The 17483-nt window shown below is 50.5% G+C and overlaps 1 protein-coding gene across 2 annotated transcripts in view; it reads right to left on the bottom strand.

Moving 5' to 3' along the window:
• The window catches only part of GRID1 (glutamate ionotropic receptor delta type subunit 1), a 770306-nt gene that overhangs the window by 520674 nt on the left and 232149 nt on the right, over positions 1-17483 (bottom strand). For both annotated transcript variants that reach the window (XM_017508524.2, XM_017508525.2), the window contains exon 4: positions 10018-10223. In XM_017508524.2, the coding sequence (XP_017364013.1) occupies positions 10018-10223 (206 nt within the window). The remainder of the gene's footprint in view (positions 1-10017; positions 10224-17483) is intronic.

The raw sequence follows: 17483 nt of genomic DNA, 5'->3' as shown, positions 1-17483 counted from the left end.
GATGTCAAGCACTAGCACATCCCAAATGTCAGAATGTTGACCTTGCCCAAGGGTCACGAAAAGTTTTTTCACTTTTCTCAATGCCCTCCATGCCCATATCTTTACATTTTCTGAAACTAATCCACCTCCCCACGCACACATCAGTCACTGGGCATGTTCTGGGTGCCCGTCCTTGTCAAGCACTGTAAGAAAGGAAAAAGGAAAACATACATCCCAAATACCCTGTACTTAGAAGAATGTTGTGAATCAAGTGTTAATTCCATTGAGCAGAGGAGAAACCAGAGCTCAGAAAGTCACATGGTGAGAAAGTGGGGCAGGAAAGAGGTTGGGTCTGCTGGAACTCCGCCCTTCCCTGCCCTGTAGACAGAAAGCCTATATCAAATGTCCCCAGACTCTCAGGTGCCCAAAAAGTCATGGAGCTGCTCTTCTAGTTGTTCAGGGAGAGGCAGAGGCAACCCATCCATCCCCTTGGACTCTCTGCAGGTGTTTTGGCAGAGAGAGGACTGGGGATTGTCCCCATCCCCATATGAGCACTCAGAGGTATCCACCACCCCTCCATGCCACCTGCTACTCCGTGGCAATGTTCACCTAGTCTTCTCTGTGTCATGCTCCAGGAGAAAAATGGGCTTTCCCTTGACCTGTCAATGGCAACAAGCCTCTCCAACAGCACATAGTGGGAAAAAGCTGGGCTTTGAGTCAAGGTGTTCAGCATTCCTAGCCAAGCTCTGCCATTTTTCATCTTTCAGACCACGAGCAAACCCCAAAAACCCCACAGGCTTAAAGCTTAATCCTAGTCCTTCTCTTCCAGCATTGTTGAGAAGACTCGGTGAGTTTCAGGGTCTGAATACAGTGAACTTGATAAATAAAGGCTGCCTTTATCCCTCCTTCTGTCCCACATCCCCCTCCTTACCACATTCACCCCAAAGTTGGACAATGTTGAAGTTAAGTAAGAGTCAGGAGGCACATGGCCCCAGACCCTCAGACCTGCCGCAGACCTGCTTCTACCCAGGAAACTCATCTGTACACTAGGGCCATGCTAAATGGATAACAGAATGCTCCCAACTCTTCATCCCTTTTGGCAATGTGACTTTGCAGATTTCCCCTCAAGAGCAGTCTTCCGTCCAGAGGAGGAGACTCTTTCCACTGCCTATTGGGCTCATTTCATGTCTTGCTCTGGCCAAGAGACTGCAGCAGTAGTCACAATGCACCAGGTCTGAACCCAGGCCTCAAGCAGCCCTGAGTACTCACACTTGTTCTCCTGGGATTCTGCTGCTGCCTCATGAATAAGCCTGGGCTAGTGTGCCTGTCCAGGGGCAGGCTCATCACCACAGCTTACAGCTAGCCAGCGCCATCCTCATCAGCCAGCCTTGATCTGTGAGCCAGCCCAGCTGAGATCTATTGAGTCTAACCCAGGTCTGCTGACCAGGAGGCTCATGCATAACAACACATGCTTACTGTTGGATGACACTGAGTTTTAGGATGGTTTGTTACACCACACCAACTAGCTAGTGCAGAGGACTTCTTCTCTCCAAGGGGACTGGCAGCTCAAGCATAGATGGCAGGTGACCAAAGCCAAGCTCCTACCAGTGATACAGACAAGAGGCAGGGAAATATTAGGTAGAAGAAGGAAGTTCCCAGCAAAGGCCCCACCCTCAAGCCTGGAAACCCACAGCCCTAAATGGAAAGAGGCATTCCTGTTTTCACACACAAATGTTGCCTTTTGCCCTGCCATGGCTCCGTATCCTGTATCCATATAAACCCAAACCCCAGGCTCCATAAGCAGACAAGCAAAGGGACAGTAGAGTAACACAGCAGAGAAGGAGAGAAGAGAAGGAGCATCTGAATGTCAAGAGGAGTTCAGTTGGAGATGGTCAGAGAGAAGATCAGCTGCAGGATGGCAGAACTCCAGGGAATATCATCTTCCCACTTCATCCCCTTTCCAACTCTCCATCCATCCTGCTGAGAGCCACCTCCATCCAGCAATAAAATCCCCTAAATTTACCATCCTTCAATTTGTCCCTGTGACCCAATTCCTCCTGATGCCAGGCAAGGACCTGGGTAGCAAGAGGGCACTGAGCTGGTTAACACTTAAGCTGTCTGCAGATGGCAGAGCTAAAAGAGCACTGTAACATGCCCACTGGGGCTTTGGGAGTCACAAACACCCAATCCTAGACACTACCATGAGGCCAGAGCCCAAAAGTGCTCATCCCAGCTCCTGAACCTGCCCATCTTTGTGCTTCCCCTCCTATAAGGGAGCCGATCAAAGGAGCCACATCCCTATCACACATCCTGCGAGTGGGATCAGGGAACTCTCTTATCTCACCAGCACTAGGCATGGGCTCTGTTTGGGGATATCATGTGCAGAGGATGGCACCAGATGTAGACTACATGGCACAGATAGCTTCTCCAAGATAAATTCACAACAATTTAGATAATCTCTCTCATTTCGGCCTCTCATGACAACCCCCCACCCCACCCCACACCTTCCTACAGCTTCCCTGCTGAGCTCCCCAACCAGCTCTTCAGTCAACAAACAGGCTGACTCACCTCAACCTCGGGGTGAGGCCCCAGGCTCAACACCCTTGGGGATCCAGGAGCAAAAAAGGGTAATTGAGCCATTTCGGCTGCTGCAGGCTATTTCCCTTTATAAATGCCTATTTTTCATGTCTGTTTCCTCCTTGACCAAAGGGGCTACCTGCTAATAAGCCACAGAGACTCTGCAGGGAGGAGATGACATTCTGCTCTGCTATTTAATGACCCACAAAGGAAGGAAAGGCCACCAGGTGTCTTCAGGCCCACGCTTCAAGTTCACAGTCCTCTTTGACCCCAGAGAGGCGTCCCAGACAGTCCATGTAAGGCTTTCAGCACCCCTGGGCACTAGTAATGGGATGGCATGATTTGAGATGGAACTCAAAATAGAAACAACACCCAACCAGAAAATAAACACTGGAAAGTCCAGCGGCACTCAGGCCTTTTCCCCTGATGATTGCTTAGATGCTCCTTTGAAATATCAAAAATCAAACATTAAATTCTCACAATGTTTTACTCAGGCGCCCCTGCTTGGCTGGAGTGTTAAGAATGTGTTTCATTTGCCCAGTGGGCAATCGAGACTGTAGACAATGTTTGTGTGGGAGTAGAAGTCGGTGCTCCTGGGGTCTCACCCTTCAGCCATTTACCAGCCATAACACATGGCCCCTGAAAAGGTGATTAAGAAAGATGAACAGGCCCCAGTTCCTGCCCTTAGCATTCCCAGGTCACAGAGGGAGGGAGATGGTCATAGCACAAGTGATGGGTGCACGGCTGGCTCTGGGATGAGGTGGCGATGGAGGTGTGTTCAGGAGGCAGCAGCCTCTGAGGGATGTGATGCTGCTGTCAGAGAGGGAACAGTGCTGGTTGCACCTGGACAGAGCTCACAGTGGCTTCCCCAGCACTCAGGGACTTTGGAAACATGAGCAGGAGGGTGGGGACAGAGGAGGAAAGGAACAGAGCCATGCCAAATCTCAACATAGATCCTAAAAGGATAGCTCTCTGTTCCCTTCCCGCCCCAAGCTCTGGCTGCCTCTTGCAGCCGCTAAGTTCCAAGCCAACCAGAAAAAAACCTAGGAAACATTTCTTTCTTGTGATCTTATTTCTAAGAATTTCTAAGAAAATAGGAATTTCTCAGATTGGCAGCACTTTTGCTAAAGTGCTAAGGCTTCAAAATCCGTAAACAGAGGGATATAATTAAATGCAAATGCAGGGCCATATTTAAAAATTAATCTCCTATAATTAATTAGTAATTTAAAATATTCTAGTAAATGATACTTAAATGGCACAGAATTATTCCATCTCTGAGTGATAAAGTCATCTGCTAAAAATTTACTGTGTTAGAGTGAGAAATATTTGCATATATCATGTGGGACAACAGAACACTGAGATTATTTAATTTACCTTTGCTGTAAAAGTATTTAAAAGCACAGTCTTTATATTCAAATTGTGGGAGCTTCATTCACTGCAGCAAACTCTGAGAAGCAACTGATTTGAAGACAGGACTAAACCCAGGCTGGGCTACTATGAAGGATTAAATTGACCTCCAGGCACACGCCATGCCTGGGAGGCCAATCTGGAAGAGGTGTTGGGTGGCCCCTTCCACCTTTTTCCTTCACCTACTCCATCCAGCCTGGATGAAAAGTGACATCTTTTACCAGAGCAATGGGACACTGTCCAACCAATCAGCTATTCTCTCTGCTGTTCTTTTTCCTGTTCTCTCTCTAAGAAAGAGATCACTGCAGAGGTCAATGTCATCTGCTGCAACTGTCACTGGGTAGCTGCCATTTTTTTTCCAAAGACAGAATGCCTCCCCCAGACTACTCTGCCACCAGCAACGCTGTCCTCCTGGTGGATGTGTGCGTGCATATTGATGTGTGGGTCTGCACAGGTGCATGTTTGTGTGTGTGTCAGTGCCTGTTGGACTGTGCCAGTCTGAGGGTCTAGTTGTACCAGTGTATGTGGCTGCTGATTGTATCATGGCATCAGGCTGTGTCCATGTGTGCAAGTTTGTGTGTGTGCACAAATCCATGCCTGGTTTCCCACATCTCCCTCCACTGCTGCTTACCACCACCACCACCCCCAACACACACTCATCTCTCTCTGCATCCTATATTCCAATGCCATGTGCCACCGCCAGGCTCAGGAATGTCCCACCTGCAGAAGCAGCCCTGGCCTGATTTGCTGACCCATGCAGGCCTAAGGCAGCATTCTTAGGCAAACATAAGCCTTCCCACTAGCCGAAGTTTTCAGACCAAAGCCCTTGCTGATGTGCTGGCCTAGGAGTTGCTGACCAGCCAAGCAGGCAACCAAAGTACACACACAAAAACACAGCTTACCCCATCCCTATGTGAAGTAAGAAATATAAAATGCCCATTCATTTATTCCCTCAATACTACTACAGACCAGGTCCCATGCTGCTCTCAGGAAATAAAATGGGGAACATCACACAGTCCCTGGCCTGCAGGCAGCACATTCTAGTTAGAATGACAGACTGTCCAACATTTGCAGGACAGACAGAAATGGATGGTGCCTGGGCATCAGGGCTGGGCAGGCTGCCCCTGTCTCCTTGTGAACTAGAAGCAAGGAGCAGCAACTCTTCTCCATAAAGTATACAAATTGTTTAAAACAGTTTAATTTTTCCACTCTTTCCAGTGATACAAAAGGCTAGAAGGGAAAGGAGGAAATACAGAGGAAACAAAAGGAGGAAAGAGACAGTGGCACAGAACCAATAAATGAGAGGTGAAAGGACAAAGCCCTGGAGTCCCCAAAATGCCCACAGACACTGAGACAGGCCTCAGTGGATGACAGCCCTGGGGCACAGCTGCTCTGCCAGCCACTGTGGCATGGTGTGTAGCATGGCTTTCCATATCACAGCCAGTCCCAGAGAGGAGGAGGCACTGCCCCTGAATTCCATGCCCCCAGCATTTGAGAGAGTTCCTCATCCATAGGAGGCCCCCAATTGGTACTTGCTGGGTGAGTAGATAATTGGATGGATGGATGAGTAGATGGACAGATGAACGGAGGAATGGACAGAGAGATGGACAACAGATGAATAGATGAACAGAATCCCTCCAGGAAGTTGAAATGAAGCCCAGAGCCAAATGACTATGGACTGGAGTTCTCCCCATCAAGCCTGACCTGGAGAAGAATAAGAACAATAAGACATGTAAACTGTAGGGTGTTAACCTCTAATGCCCTGAAAAACACCCAAAGAATACACTAGTTCTGAAGTCTGGATTGCCTGCACCAGACAAGGGAGCCCTCCCTGCTGACGTCCAGCCTCAGCTCCCCTGCACACCCATGACTGCAACTGCAAAGCATACAAGTTCCTGAATACATTAGGGATCTCCCGACCCCTCTCCCCAGCCCTTCCCTGTCCGCAGGCTTAGTACAAGTTCATTCCTAACAGACCCAGCCCTAGAGTCACCTAGTCCAGGAAGCTTTTCTGACCCTCTGACGACCCCATCTCTCTTTGGGCAGAGAGCATTGCTCTGTCCTCTGGGCTCTTAGATGGCCTGGCCTACCTCTGCCATTTCAGGTAAAAGGGTCTGTTCACACCTCAGTCCTCCCCACCAAGCTGGGAGCCCTGTGAGAGCAGGAACAACAGCCTCCATGCCCACACAGAACTTGTCATTGGCTGAGGTTCAGTATGCTGAACCTCTTCTGCTCATGGCTCTTCCTGTCACTTCTCCAAATGCTGGAGAAGTGAAGGAAGAGCCATGAGCAGAAGAGAGAAAGCTCCAGCAGCCACCAGCAGGATTCCCAGAGCAAGGCGCCTCTTAGCAGCTGCTGCCTTGGTCACTTCAGCAATTCCATGGGTCATGATCCCCAGCTGGTGAGGCAGCTAACAGGCTTGCATGAGGGACATCAGAGTTCGCTGTCATTGTGCACTGAAGCCTCACTTAGCAGCCAATGGCCCAGAGAAGAGCCAAGGCCCAGCTGAGGACATAATGAGTCCAATCCATTCCCTGTTACGGTACTACTGTAAAGCATCACACACACTCACATAGAGGGCTCCAAGGCCAAGCAAAGGCCAGAACAGACCCCCCTGGAGGAAGGGACCCTCCATGGCCTGTACCCTTGGCATCCCCTAGAGTAGCCTCAAGGTGGCACCAGGCCCGGGACCCAGACACCTGAGTCCTGTCACCCTCAGGCCCATCCTCCCCAAGGCGAACCTCTCCACACCTTTTTAAGATGATGCAATGGTGTGGTGGCTATAAAGATGGTGATGAGGAGACCTCAGAGGATGGAATTAGAATAAAGACTGGGCGAGGGATGTGAGGGGTCTCTAGGTGGGGCCTGACACACAAGCCCACAGTGTCCCCAGGCAGGCCTCAGCACCTTGGCCTGCCACAACTCCTCCGCTCACCCACTCACTGCCAAGGCCAACTCGCAGAACCTGCAGGCCCCACCAGCACAGCCCCTCGTGAAGTGGAATCCCAGAGATGCTAGTGGTGCCATGTGCCCCCAGGCCAAGAGCCACCTGCAGTGAATGATTGACATTTTGCAAAATGTAAAAGACTCAAGCAGCTCTGACTTCCTCACTCACTCCCATTTGATGAGGCTGTTTGAGTAGAAAAGGCGAGAACTTACAACTCGGAAATCCACATGGCCCACGCCAACTGTAGCTCATCTATACCACCCAGGGTGGAGCATAATGTTGACATGAATGGATGTGTAGGGGGTGCTGAGGGGACATTTACTCCTCCTTAGCTGTGTCTTGGGCTTCATAAAATTCAGGACATGTTCTGGCAGTGTGTCACCCTTGTGAATATCATTTGTCCTTGTAACAACAAAGAGGAGGTTGGGTCGGTCTGCTCAAGAAGCCCAAGCAATGCCTCCAGGCGGTGAGGAAGGCTTTGTGCAGGGACAGCATTCCCAGGTGTTCCTAGGGGACCTGCTGGGCTAGCTGGTCCCCTAGGAACACATGTTTACTCCAGAATCCACATTTCTTCCCCAGCACACTTAGGAGATACATTAAAATGCTTTGCGCATAAGCACCCTAAGAACCTCTGCCAAACCCTGGCCAGAGACAGTGGAACCAAAGCTCTCCCCGTGAAGTCAGCACGGCCCTATTTCCCCACTCCAGCAAGTGCAGTGCTGTACACTGTGTTCCTGGAATCATCGCAGATAGAAAAGAGGGGCTCTGGAGGGAGTAAAATCTGGACTCAAATCCTGTTCAATGCCCTAGTGGCTATTTGTATGATCTTAAGTAAGTCATTTAACATCTTTAGCTTTTCAGTTTCCTCTGTCTGCAAAGTGTGAGGATTAGCAAATGCACAAAAGGCCAGAGTCATCGTGGGCACCCAGGAAACCTCAGCTTCCTCCCTCCCAATAGCAGGCACATGGGAACAGAGAACAAGACTCTTATCAGCAGAGATCGAAGACTATGGTGGGAGCTGTTGGCCCAAAGTCCAAATGCCATCCTTCCCCTCAATCTCCTGCCAACACTCCCAGGGGCTTGTGGGACAAAAGACCCTGTAGCATGCTAGAGGGTGGAGGGTTTAGAAATGACCTATAGGATACTATGCTTACCACCTGGGTAAGGGGACCCATATTCCAAACCTCAGCATCACACAAGATTCCCATGTGACAAATCTGCACATGTAGACCCTGTATCTAAAATAAAAGTTGAAATTTAAAAATAAAATAATAACCTGATAAAAAGAAAATCCAGTGGCCGCTCCAGAGGCATCCCCAGCCCCACCATACTCAGTAATACAAGCAGGACAAAGCAAGCCCAGCATATCCACCACTGCAGGTGTCTGCATAATTAACCACTTGGAAATAACACTCTTAGGCCAGTCTTAGTTATGTGCTAAATCCTCACCGGGCTAGAAACAGGAAGGGGCTAAAATCCTCTAAAAGGTAAACGCATGAATATGTGCAGTGAAGAAAAAACAGATGCTTCTTGAGAAGCTATATGGTAAATGCTTTATCACAGCTGTCGCCTTCATCCCTTTTAACAGATAAAGAAATGGAGGCTAAGACAGTGATGCAAACGGCCCAAGGTCACACAAATAATAAGTCAGGGAGCTGGGACTTGCCCCCAAATCCATTCAACTCCAAAACCAATAGTCTTTCCACTCCCAAGCTTCACAGCAGAGCGAGGAGGAAAGGAAGCAAGGGGAGGGGGCAAGGAATTGGCAAGAAGCAGGAAGGGAGGGGGCCGGTGATGAGATTAGCAGACACCATTGCCAGTACAGACTCCAGCTGGGAAAGCCTGCAAGAAGAGCCGTCCCCTGAACAGGCTTCTGCAAACGCACCGCTGGGTACATTCTGAGAAAGAACGGACATGTTAGTGCTGCTAATCCCAGGCTGCCTATTACTGGGCTGAATCACTTCATGCAGGGCAACATGTTCCAGTGAAAATGCCGGGAGCCAATGGGACATCACAGCCTGGCTGACCACTGGCGTGATTCGGGACCTGATGAGCAGAGAGCATCAGGGCTGCCGGCCAATGGTACCACATTAAGCATTCCAAATTTTAAGTTCCCCAGCAGTGGGCTTTGGGCTGGCTCCTGATACATGAGGTAGCATTCTGAGTAATAATTAATTAGAGGGAAAAGCAGCATAAGCAAAGTACCTCAAATGGCATTAGTATCATGCCATATTTCTCTCCATTTTACTTTCAATCAGCGAGGGCCAACACAGCGACTGGGGTGGTCTGGAGAATCTGCAGAGAGCCCTTGGTCACACCCCATGACCCATTCAATCTGCGACTGCTCCAAGGCACACCACATCCCCAGCTCACCCACCAAAACCAACCCAGGCCAGGAGGAGACCTGCCAACTCCAGCCCATCACCTCTCTGCCATTAGACTACCCTGGCCGGCGCCAATCAGCCCACTCATAGGTTGTTTCTTGTTTGTTCTCAAATTAATGGATTCCCCACAAATGAATGGATTCTTCACTAACTAATGGCTTCTTAAACTGGTGGGCCCTGTCTTCATTAGAAGGCCGCAACCTCTAATAGAGATGTTTTTAAAAGAAACATATTGATCAGCCCAAGCACCAAAAAAAATCAGCACATCTAATGTATCCTTCAGCAACAGGCAAAGCCACCTCCTCCAGGTGCTAAGAAATCTCAAGGCAGACCTACACATCTCTGCAGAAAGCTCAAAATTTATTTTATCCCTAGAGGCTTACACCTGTCAACAAAGAGAGGAAAATTAAAAAGAAAAAAAAAAAAGGCCTGAATTTAGCTTAGAAATCTCTGTCAGTAACTTGTAAACAGGCTTCCCACCAGCCTCCTCACAGCTTCTCAGAGTCTGAGCAGACCTTGAGTCACCTGTCAGGGAATATCCAGGAGCCAGGTAATGCTCAGAGAATCCCCTCTTAAAGGCTGTGTGCTGTGGGCCGCGTACCTACGGGTCTCCACGTCCGTTTTGCCCATGCGTAAGAGGACCGCGCCCTGCAGCCCACCTGAGCCATCTTCCGCAGAGCCCTGGGCACCAGGTCCCTGAGGCCTTAGGCCCCCATGACCTACCTCATTGATGAAGGAGTGGGCTCCCTGTGGGCTGAGCAGCAGGATGGCGCGGCGCAGCGTGTCTCGGTAGCGATTCAGCTCCTCCGTCTTCATCGTGGTGAAGAGGCTGGTGAATACATGGCTAATGTTCTTGTCCACCTTTTGTAAAGAGACATCAAGGCCCAGCCGCGAGGCCTGGTCCAGAAAGCTTTGAAGCCCACGGATATCTGAGCAGTGGGAGAAGAGGAGGAGAAGAAAATCATCTTTTGTGGGAATGCACTGTAGAGGGTGTCTAATGCCAACACGTCCCACCCCTGCAAGCCACCAGGAAAAACAAGCGTCCAAGTCTGCTTCAGTGACCCCCTAAACAGGGGTTTGAGGACAACAATGTGGACCCAGCAGTGCTCACCAGTGTGCAGCCCCGGCCAACCATCTCTTCCCACAGGTTAGATGCCATCCAACAGGTCCTTTGGCCAGAAAGTGCCCTTGATTCACAACAAGCTCCCTATATGGGCCCAGTCATGGCAATCCTGGTCTTCAGGTCACGTGTGCTGGTGGTCCCTGGCCCTGGCATCCCCAGTCCCCTCCACCTCCCTCTGCTCCCCACATGAGGGTCCTTGAACAACCATGGCCAGCTGAGGCCCCTGACTGGACCCTCACTCCCTGCACCAATCCTGTGATTGTGCAGCCTGCACCACGGCACCCCAGCCCTGAGGCGTGGGACCCCATCTGGCCTCAGGGACCTGATGAAACATTCCTCCTGCCTCTTTCCAGCTGGAGTGACTCTCACTCCAAGTCCAATCAGAAGTCCACATCCTGACGGAATCAGGGATGAGCAGGGGATTGGAGGAAGTACAAAGAGAGTCCATCCTGGCACGTGGTGATCACTGGGAGAGAGGCCTGGTGGGACAAACTACCCAGGGATGGAAGATTCAACAAGAAGGGACCTGGAACCCAATATAATCGCACTGCACATTGCTACAAATCTCTCCTTGTGTGGGCTGATGGTGCTACATTTTTTTTTAACCCGCCCCAAAATCATCTCTTAGCAGCAGCCTTGTACAAGCCATTTGGCTTTCCCAACAAGAGGCATGTCCAGGAACAGAGGCAGGCAGGTCTGAGAGTGAGACACAGTCCTGACCACGTCATTTCAGCCCCTGGGTCCATGTGAGGCTGAAGCCTGTTTCTCCCAAATTTTCCAGTTCCATGAGCCAGTGAATGCCTTCACTTGCCTAAGGTGGGTCACATGCAGCCCAGACTCTCAATCCACAGGCCGCTTTTTCAAAGCCAGGGATGTTTCTTGCATCTGGCCCATCCTTGCATTTCACCTCCCATAAACAAGACCCGCGCCTGAGTTGCACCCTCCAAAGGACACTCTAGGTCTGCCCAGATCCACAAGCTGCACTGTCCCCATGCCCTGGGAGGCCCACGGGCACGGCCCGGCCCATGCAGTGACCAAGATCAAAATCCAAATAAACAGTGTTAGTTCGACTAGATTTCGTTCCTAACCAATTCCTCTCCAAAACTCTCTCTGCGCTCATTTCGCACACTTTCTGATCTACACTCATGCCAAGTGCCATGCAAGCTGCTAAAGGAGCCCCAGGTTGCCCACTGTACCGAGAGGACAGGCTCACCACTAAGCACAGTACCAGCTGGACTGTGTGACAGCAGCCATCACAGGGAGCCAAACAGTGCAAGGGAGGAGACCAGAGCACCATGGCTGTGGTGATGAGGGTGCTGGGGGCTGTACACAGGGCCCCCTTCCCACCACAGGGGAAAAGCCCTGGACTAGGACCTAAGCACCTGCCAGGAACTCTAACACTTAGGGCTCAGTACAGTCCCTGAAGCCCTCAGGAAATCACCATCCCCTTTGAGCTTGAGGGGCTCTCTGTAAAACGGGATGAAAATCACCAACTACCATTTTGGGACTCTGAGGAGCCACACTTCCTGTGCAGGCCACCTGCTTGTGTCTCAGGAGCCTGTACCTGGGAGTCCAGGGAGCCCACCTCCTGGTGGTGCATGGGGAGGGCACAGCAGCTTCTAAATGAGAATGCTGGGAGCCCTCTAGAGATGGCAAATGCATGACCGTCCAGCCATGGCCTCAGCTGCCCCTTGTCCATCAGCAACCTGGTCCCTGGAGCACAGCCATGTGCACAAACCCGCTGGCTTTGCAAAGCACAGGGGTCTCAGTGTTGCTCTGCCCACTGTGTCAGACAGGAAGGAGAGCCAGACCCAGGGCTGGGATGAGGTGGCCAGCACAGGGCTCCCCCAAAGTGAGGAGAGGTAGCCGACTGAGGACGACACAGTGCCTTATACTTGCCTAAGGGCTCCAGGCCTCCAACACACAAGCCCCAGGCTGTCAACACCCTGGGGGTTCCCAGAGAAGCAATTCATTCTCCATTAGCTTAGTCAGGGTCCTGAGGATCTGTAGCTCCAAAGCTTCTTGAAAGAAAAGGTGAGGAAGATAAAGACCTCTTCTTAACCCATCAGAGGGAGGGACAGGGCAAGTGTGCAGAGATGGTTCAGGAGACACAACCAACACCACCAGTGCTGATGTCAGCCCTAGGCCTGCCCTCTCTGGGGCACAGCACAGTGCAAATCTGCCCATCATAAGCTGGAGGACATCTCAGCACCCAGCAGCCACCCACACCAAAACCAGCAGTGGGCTGCTATGCTGGAGACATAACAGCTTTCCATGGGTGCCACTGAGGGTTTTCCCCCTGGATCTGGGCTGTACACATCACAATCTCCAGCCATCTATGGCTATTAAAAATTCAATTAATTGAAGAGAAACACAATTACATACTCAGCTCCTCAGGTTCACTAGCCACATTTCAAGTTCTCAACAGCCACATCTGGCTGGTGACTACCATGTTGGACAGCACAGATATAGATCATATGAGATGGATCATCACAGAAAGTCCTATTGCCTGGTACTGCCTGGAGAAACCAGCTTTAACCAGTGTGGTGCAAATGATATTTCTAAATATGGGGGACTAGCTGCCTTCAGGCCCCTGGCAAAGGCTCCCAATCCCAGGTATTTTCTTCTCTCACTGTGAGGACTCAAGCTCCAGCCGTGGCCAAGTGACCTGCATGGACTGTGGGGCAGTAGTAAACTTGATGCAAACAGAGGTTTGAATAAGTGTTTGAGTATTTCCAATTCTACTCTTGGACCACACCACCACAAGAACAACCCCACGCCAGCTGCTGGAGGAATGTAAGACACACAGAGGAGAATCAGGCAGGCTCCCAGGCAGCCATCCCCAGCCGCAAGCCAGCCGAACTCAGACGCACGAGTGAGCCCACAGCAGAACTGCCGGGTTGACCTATAGACTCATAAAAAATAATAAATGACTGCTGTTCTAAGCCACTAAGTTTTGGGACAGTTTGTTTCCCAGCAATAACAAACTGATAGACCAAGGTCATTGGATGTATTGTATCTGGTATAGCTTATGAAAATGTTAAGTGAAAGAGCAACACTTTTACCTTAAAAAGTCACCCTGTCATGGCTAGGCTGAGGCACTGTCTGCACAGGGCTGAGTGCTAGGCAGCCCCAGGGCAAGGCCACGTGTCTACAGGCAGCTTCTGTAGCCCTGTCCCCTCCTTAGGAAACCAGTGGTTCTCCCTGCCCATGGCCTTGGCTGTAACCCAGATCTGAGCACAGCTATAGGACGGGCATGAAGGTAGGACCCTGAGACCTGTCATCTACAAGCTTCTGCTCCTTCTAGAACCTTCTAAGGCCAATATAAGTCTTTAAAATGGCAGAGACTGGCCATGTCCACAGAGCATACCTTGCTGCACGTGCCCCATGAGGACTGGCATGAGTCCATGGGTCTGGTAGGGCCACCCATGTGGCCCCAGGGACCTTATGCCTCATGACAGCATGGTCAGTCCTCTCAGACTGGGGGAAAAGTCACCTTCAGTCCCTTCCCTGAGTTCCCTCTACCTAAAACGTTTCTTCAGGGAATAGGAGATGCCATGGGCAGGTGGCAAGTGCCTTAGGAGCCACAAGTACACACGAACATGCACACATGGAGGACACAAGCCCTCAGAGCGCCTCTGCACCTTCCACTGCTACATTGCTGGCTTCTGTTCCCATAGCCCCTGATGGGACTGAACCATCAGAGAGAGTTGAAGCTCCCTGTCAGCGGCTGGCTCCTCACACCTGAAATCAGTGATGCCGTCTGAAGGCAGTGTTCCCGAGGGATCACAGCTCTTGGCTACCACCCCTGCTCCCAGTTGGCTGAAAAGGTTAACTCTCAGCCTCCTCTTCCTGAAGCTCCTGTCCAGATGTGCTTGTGGTGGGGGCTGGAGGCAGAGCAATGGAGGGAAGCACAAGCTGCAGCCCTCCTGCCACTCCCCAGGAATGGGGCCCACTTCTCCCACAAAGTCCTTTTCTCCCTGCAAGAAACTTACCTTGTAATGCCACCCTACCCAATCTACCCAGCCCAGCCCCCCAAAAACAAACAACTGTCTGCTGCTGCTGCACAGGAAGAGACAATTCCCCAAGAAGGTAGACAACGAACAGAGCTAGAGCTTCCCGCACTGGGCCCCTCTGGAATCCCTTGGTGAGCCCCTCTGGAATCCCTTGGTGAGCCCCTCTGGAATCCCTTGGCTCCCACATAGCTCTGGACTTTGTCCCAGGGCCTCCAAGCAAGCTCCCTGTACATACTAGCCAGCCCCACCCACCATCACCAATGCAGCTTCTACCAACCACACGCACCTCCACCCACTCCTGGGGAAGATTGCTGACTGAGGTCTTGTCAGCCTTGCATCAACCCAGTCCAGAACAGGCATGAGAAGGGCAGTGGCCACCAGGTCTCCAGGCACCCAGGAGAGGCATGGACTCTGGAAAACGGCACTGGCCACTGCAGGGACAGGGAGGGGCTCCCGAGAGAGGAGTCCTGCACCTTAGAGAAAGGAGGCAGCTCAGGGAGCGTGAGCCAGTCCACTCCCATGAGGAATGCAAGGTGACAGTGCCTGGATCAGGCCTCAAGGTCACCTCTCTGCCTCCCAGCCTCGCTGCACACTCTTTGAGCTCTCAGGGGCCCCATCACCAGGCCTTCCCAATACCCAAGCCTGCCGGAGTCCTGCCAGCACCCACCTGTTCCTTCTCCCAGTACTCACTGAGCACTCCATGTCTGTCTTACCCCTGGGTATGGGAAAACTAAATCGAATGAGCCACTGGGGTTCATGTATCGCAGAACTTAACATTTCAGAGGCTGAGAACAAACCAGAACAAATCAAAAGCAGGACAGACAAAGACATAATTTCCAAAAGTAAGAAGAGCCCCAAAGAAAATAAATGCTGGACTGGAAGAGACTTCAGGGTGGGATAGGAAAGCCCCTGCATCCGTGAGGAGAAGCAGCTCTGGAAACCCCTTGGGAAGAACATTCTAGGAGGAGGAAACAGCACACAGAAAGTTCCAGAATGAAATATCTTTGACATCAAATGAAGAAAAGCCTTGCTCACCCCATGACAAAGCTGGACTGTGCAACTGCCAGGAAAGGAAGCTGAGGGTCAGTGGGTACCAGGGACCACCGTGGGGAGGAGATGACACAGGTCCCTCCCCACCTCCACACCAGCTTCCTGATGCCTGCCCTGCTCACCCTGGCACATCACAGCCATTCACCCTCTCCTCCTGCATCAGGCTTCACAACTCTGCTCTAAAGCTCCTGCCAAAGTCGTCAACAAACAGGGATCCTCCTCGGCCTTTGTCTTCCACGGTTCCCCAGCATCCAGCCTGCAGCCCTGCCTAATCCCTCTACCGCTGGGCTTTCAGGCACAATGATATGCCCCTCTGCTCCCACCCACTTCCCCTGCTCCTCCCTCACATGCTCCTGGTCACACTCCCACTAGTCCTGGGTGTCTCCCTGGTATCACCTGCCAAGTCTGTTCTCACAAGTCTGAGAACAGCAGCACCACACATGAGCTAATGAGGCACATATCCTGGACTGGCTGAGGCCTTTCAACTTCACCTAAACATTTCCTGAGCTCCACTCTCCCTTCTCAGGTTCAGCACTGTCACCTCTGCCCTGGGGGTGTCCTGCAGAGTCCCTGACCTAAACATTTCCTGAGCTCCACTCTCCCTTCTCAGGTTCAGCACTGTCACCTCTATCCTGGGGCTCCTGCAGCAGTGTCCTGCAGGGTCCCTGACCCTAGCATCTGCCCTCCAACACATTCCACAAGAATTTTCTCTCTTGAGATCATATCTGCTCATAACATAGCCCTCCTCTAAACCTTCAACAAATAACACAATTTATGTAAGAATTGCTAAGAAATTAGTATCCTCAAAGCATCAGTCAATCATGCAAACAAAAAGTCTTCTAGAGACTTCATTATTGTGCACAAAATAGACTCCAGACATTTTGGTACCCAAGAGACTGTGCTTCTAACAACATTTTCTTTGTCTTTTTTCTTTTGAGATGGAGTCTTGCTCTTGTTGCCCAAGCTGGAGTGCAGTGACACAATCTTGGCACACTGCAACCTCCGCATCCTGGATTCAAGCAATTCTCCTACCTCCGCCACCTGAATAGGTGGGATTATAGACACCTACCACCAGGCCTAGCTACTTTTTATATTTTTAGTAGAGATAGGGTTTCACCATGCCTAACGGCATATTCTATTTGTTTTTACATTCATCACCTGCCTCCACCACGACCTCCCCAAACCAGGCACCTTGCACTCCAGAAAAGGAAGCTCTTTGCCCACTCCTGGACATCCCCCCCACCACACACACACACACACACTCCCTCCACTGGGAAACTCCCAGTTTGAAATTTACAGAGCCCTACTCCTCCATCAAGACCCAATTCAAACTTCCCCTCTGAGGCCATCTCAGATCCTCAAGTTGAAATTCATGCCTCCTCCAAATTTAATGATATTAAATAATATTAATAAATAACATTAGATCATAATATATGGGAGACACAAACCAGGCCTTCCCCACTGTGGTACTTATCAAACCCCAAGACTCAGTGCCTAGCACAGAATCAGAAACAGTGAAAGTTTATGGAATCAAATTGAACCGCAGAGGGAAGCCGCCTGAAGCCCGGCGTGACCTCAGCAGCCACACGACGACCACGTATCCAGTGGAGGCAAAGCCCTACTTGGTAAGGAACTGAAGTTAGGAAAATGATTTTTTTCAAAATCTAAGGTTATAGCCATGACTATCCCTCCACTCTCTCTGAAAAAAATCAGATAGTCACTGGGTATTTTTAACACCTTCTTTCTGAAAATTAATTGAAGCAAAAGAACACATTTCAAATTGCTTCCCCTACTATTTTCAATTTCTGAGAAAGGCCCAGGCACTGAGAGTACTTATAGAGAATATTTTACCATCTGTAACATACATATATACGTATGAAGGCTGCCACCTCACACCCAGAAGAAGTTCACAGTTAGAAGTGTTTTTGGATTATTGGCAAATTTTCCAAAGGCTGAGACACAACTTTAATTTCATAGACTTTTTTTTTTTAATTCTTTTC

Source organism: Cebus imitator, unplaced genomic scaffold, assembly GCF_001604975.1.
Source record: "Cebus imitator isolate Cc_AM_T3 unplaced genomic scaffold, Cebus_imitator-1.0 Scaffold393, whole genome shotgun sequence".
Classification (NCBI taxonomy): domain Eukaryota; kingdom Metazoa; phylum Chordata; class Mammalia; order Primates; family Cebidae; genus Cebus; species Cebus imitator.
The sequence above is the reverse complement of the archived record's forward strand: the minus strand, read 5'-3'. Positions and strand labels throughout refer to the sequence as shown.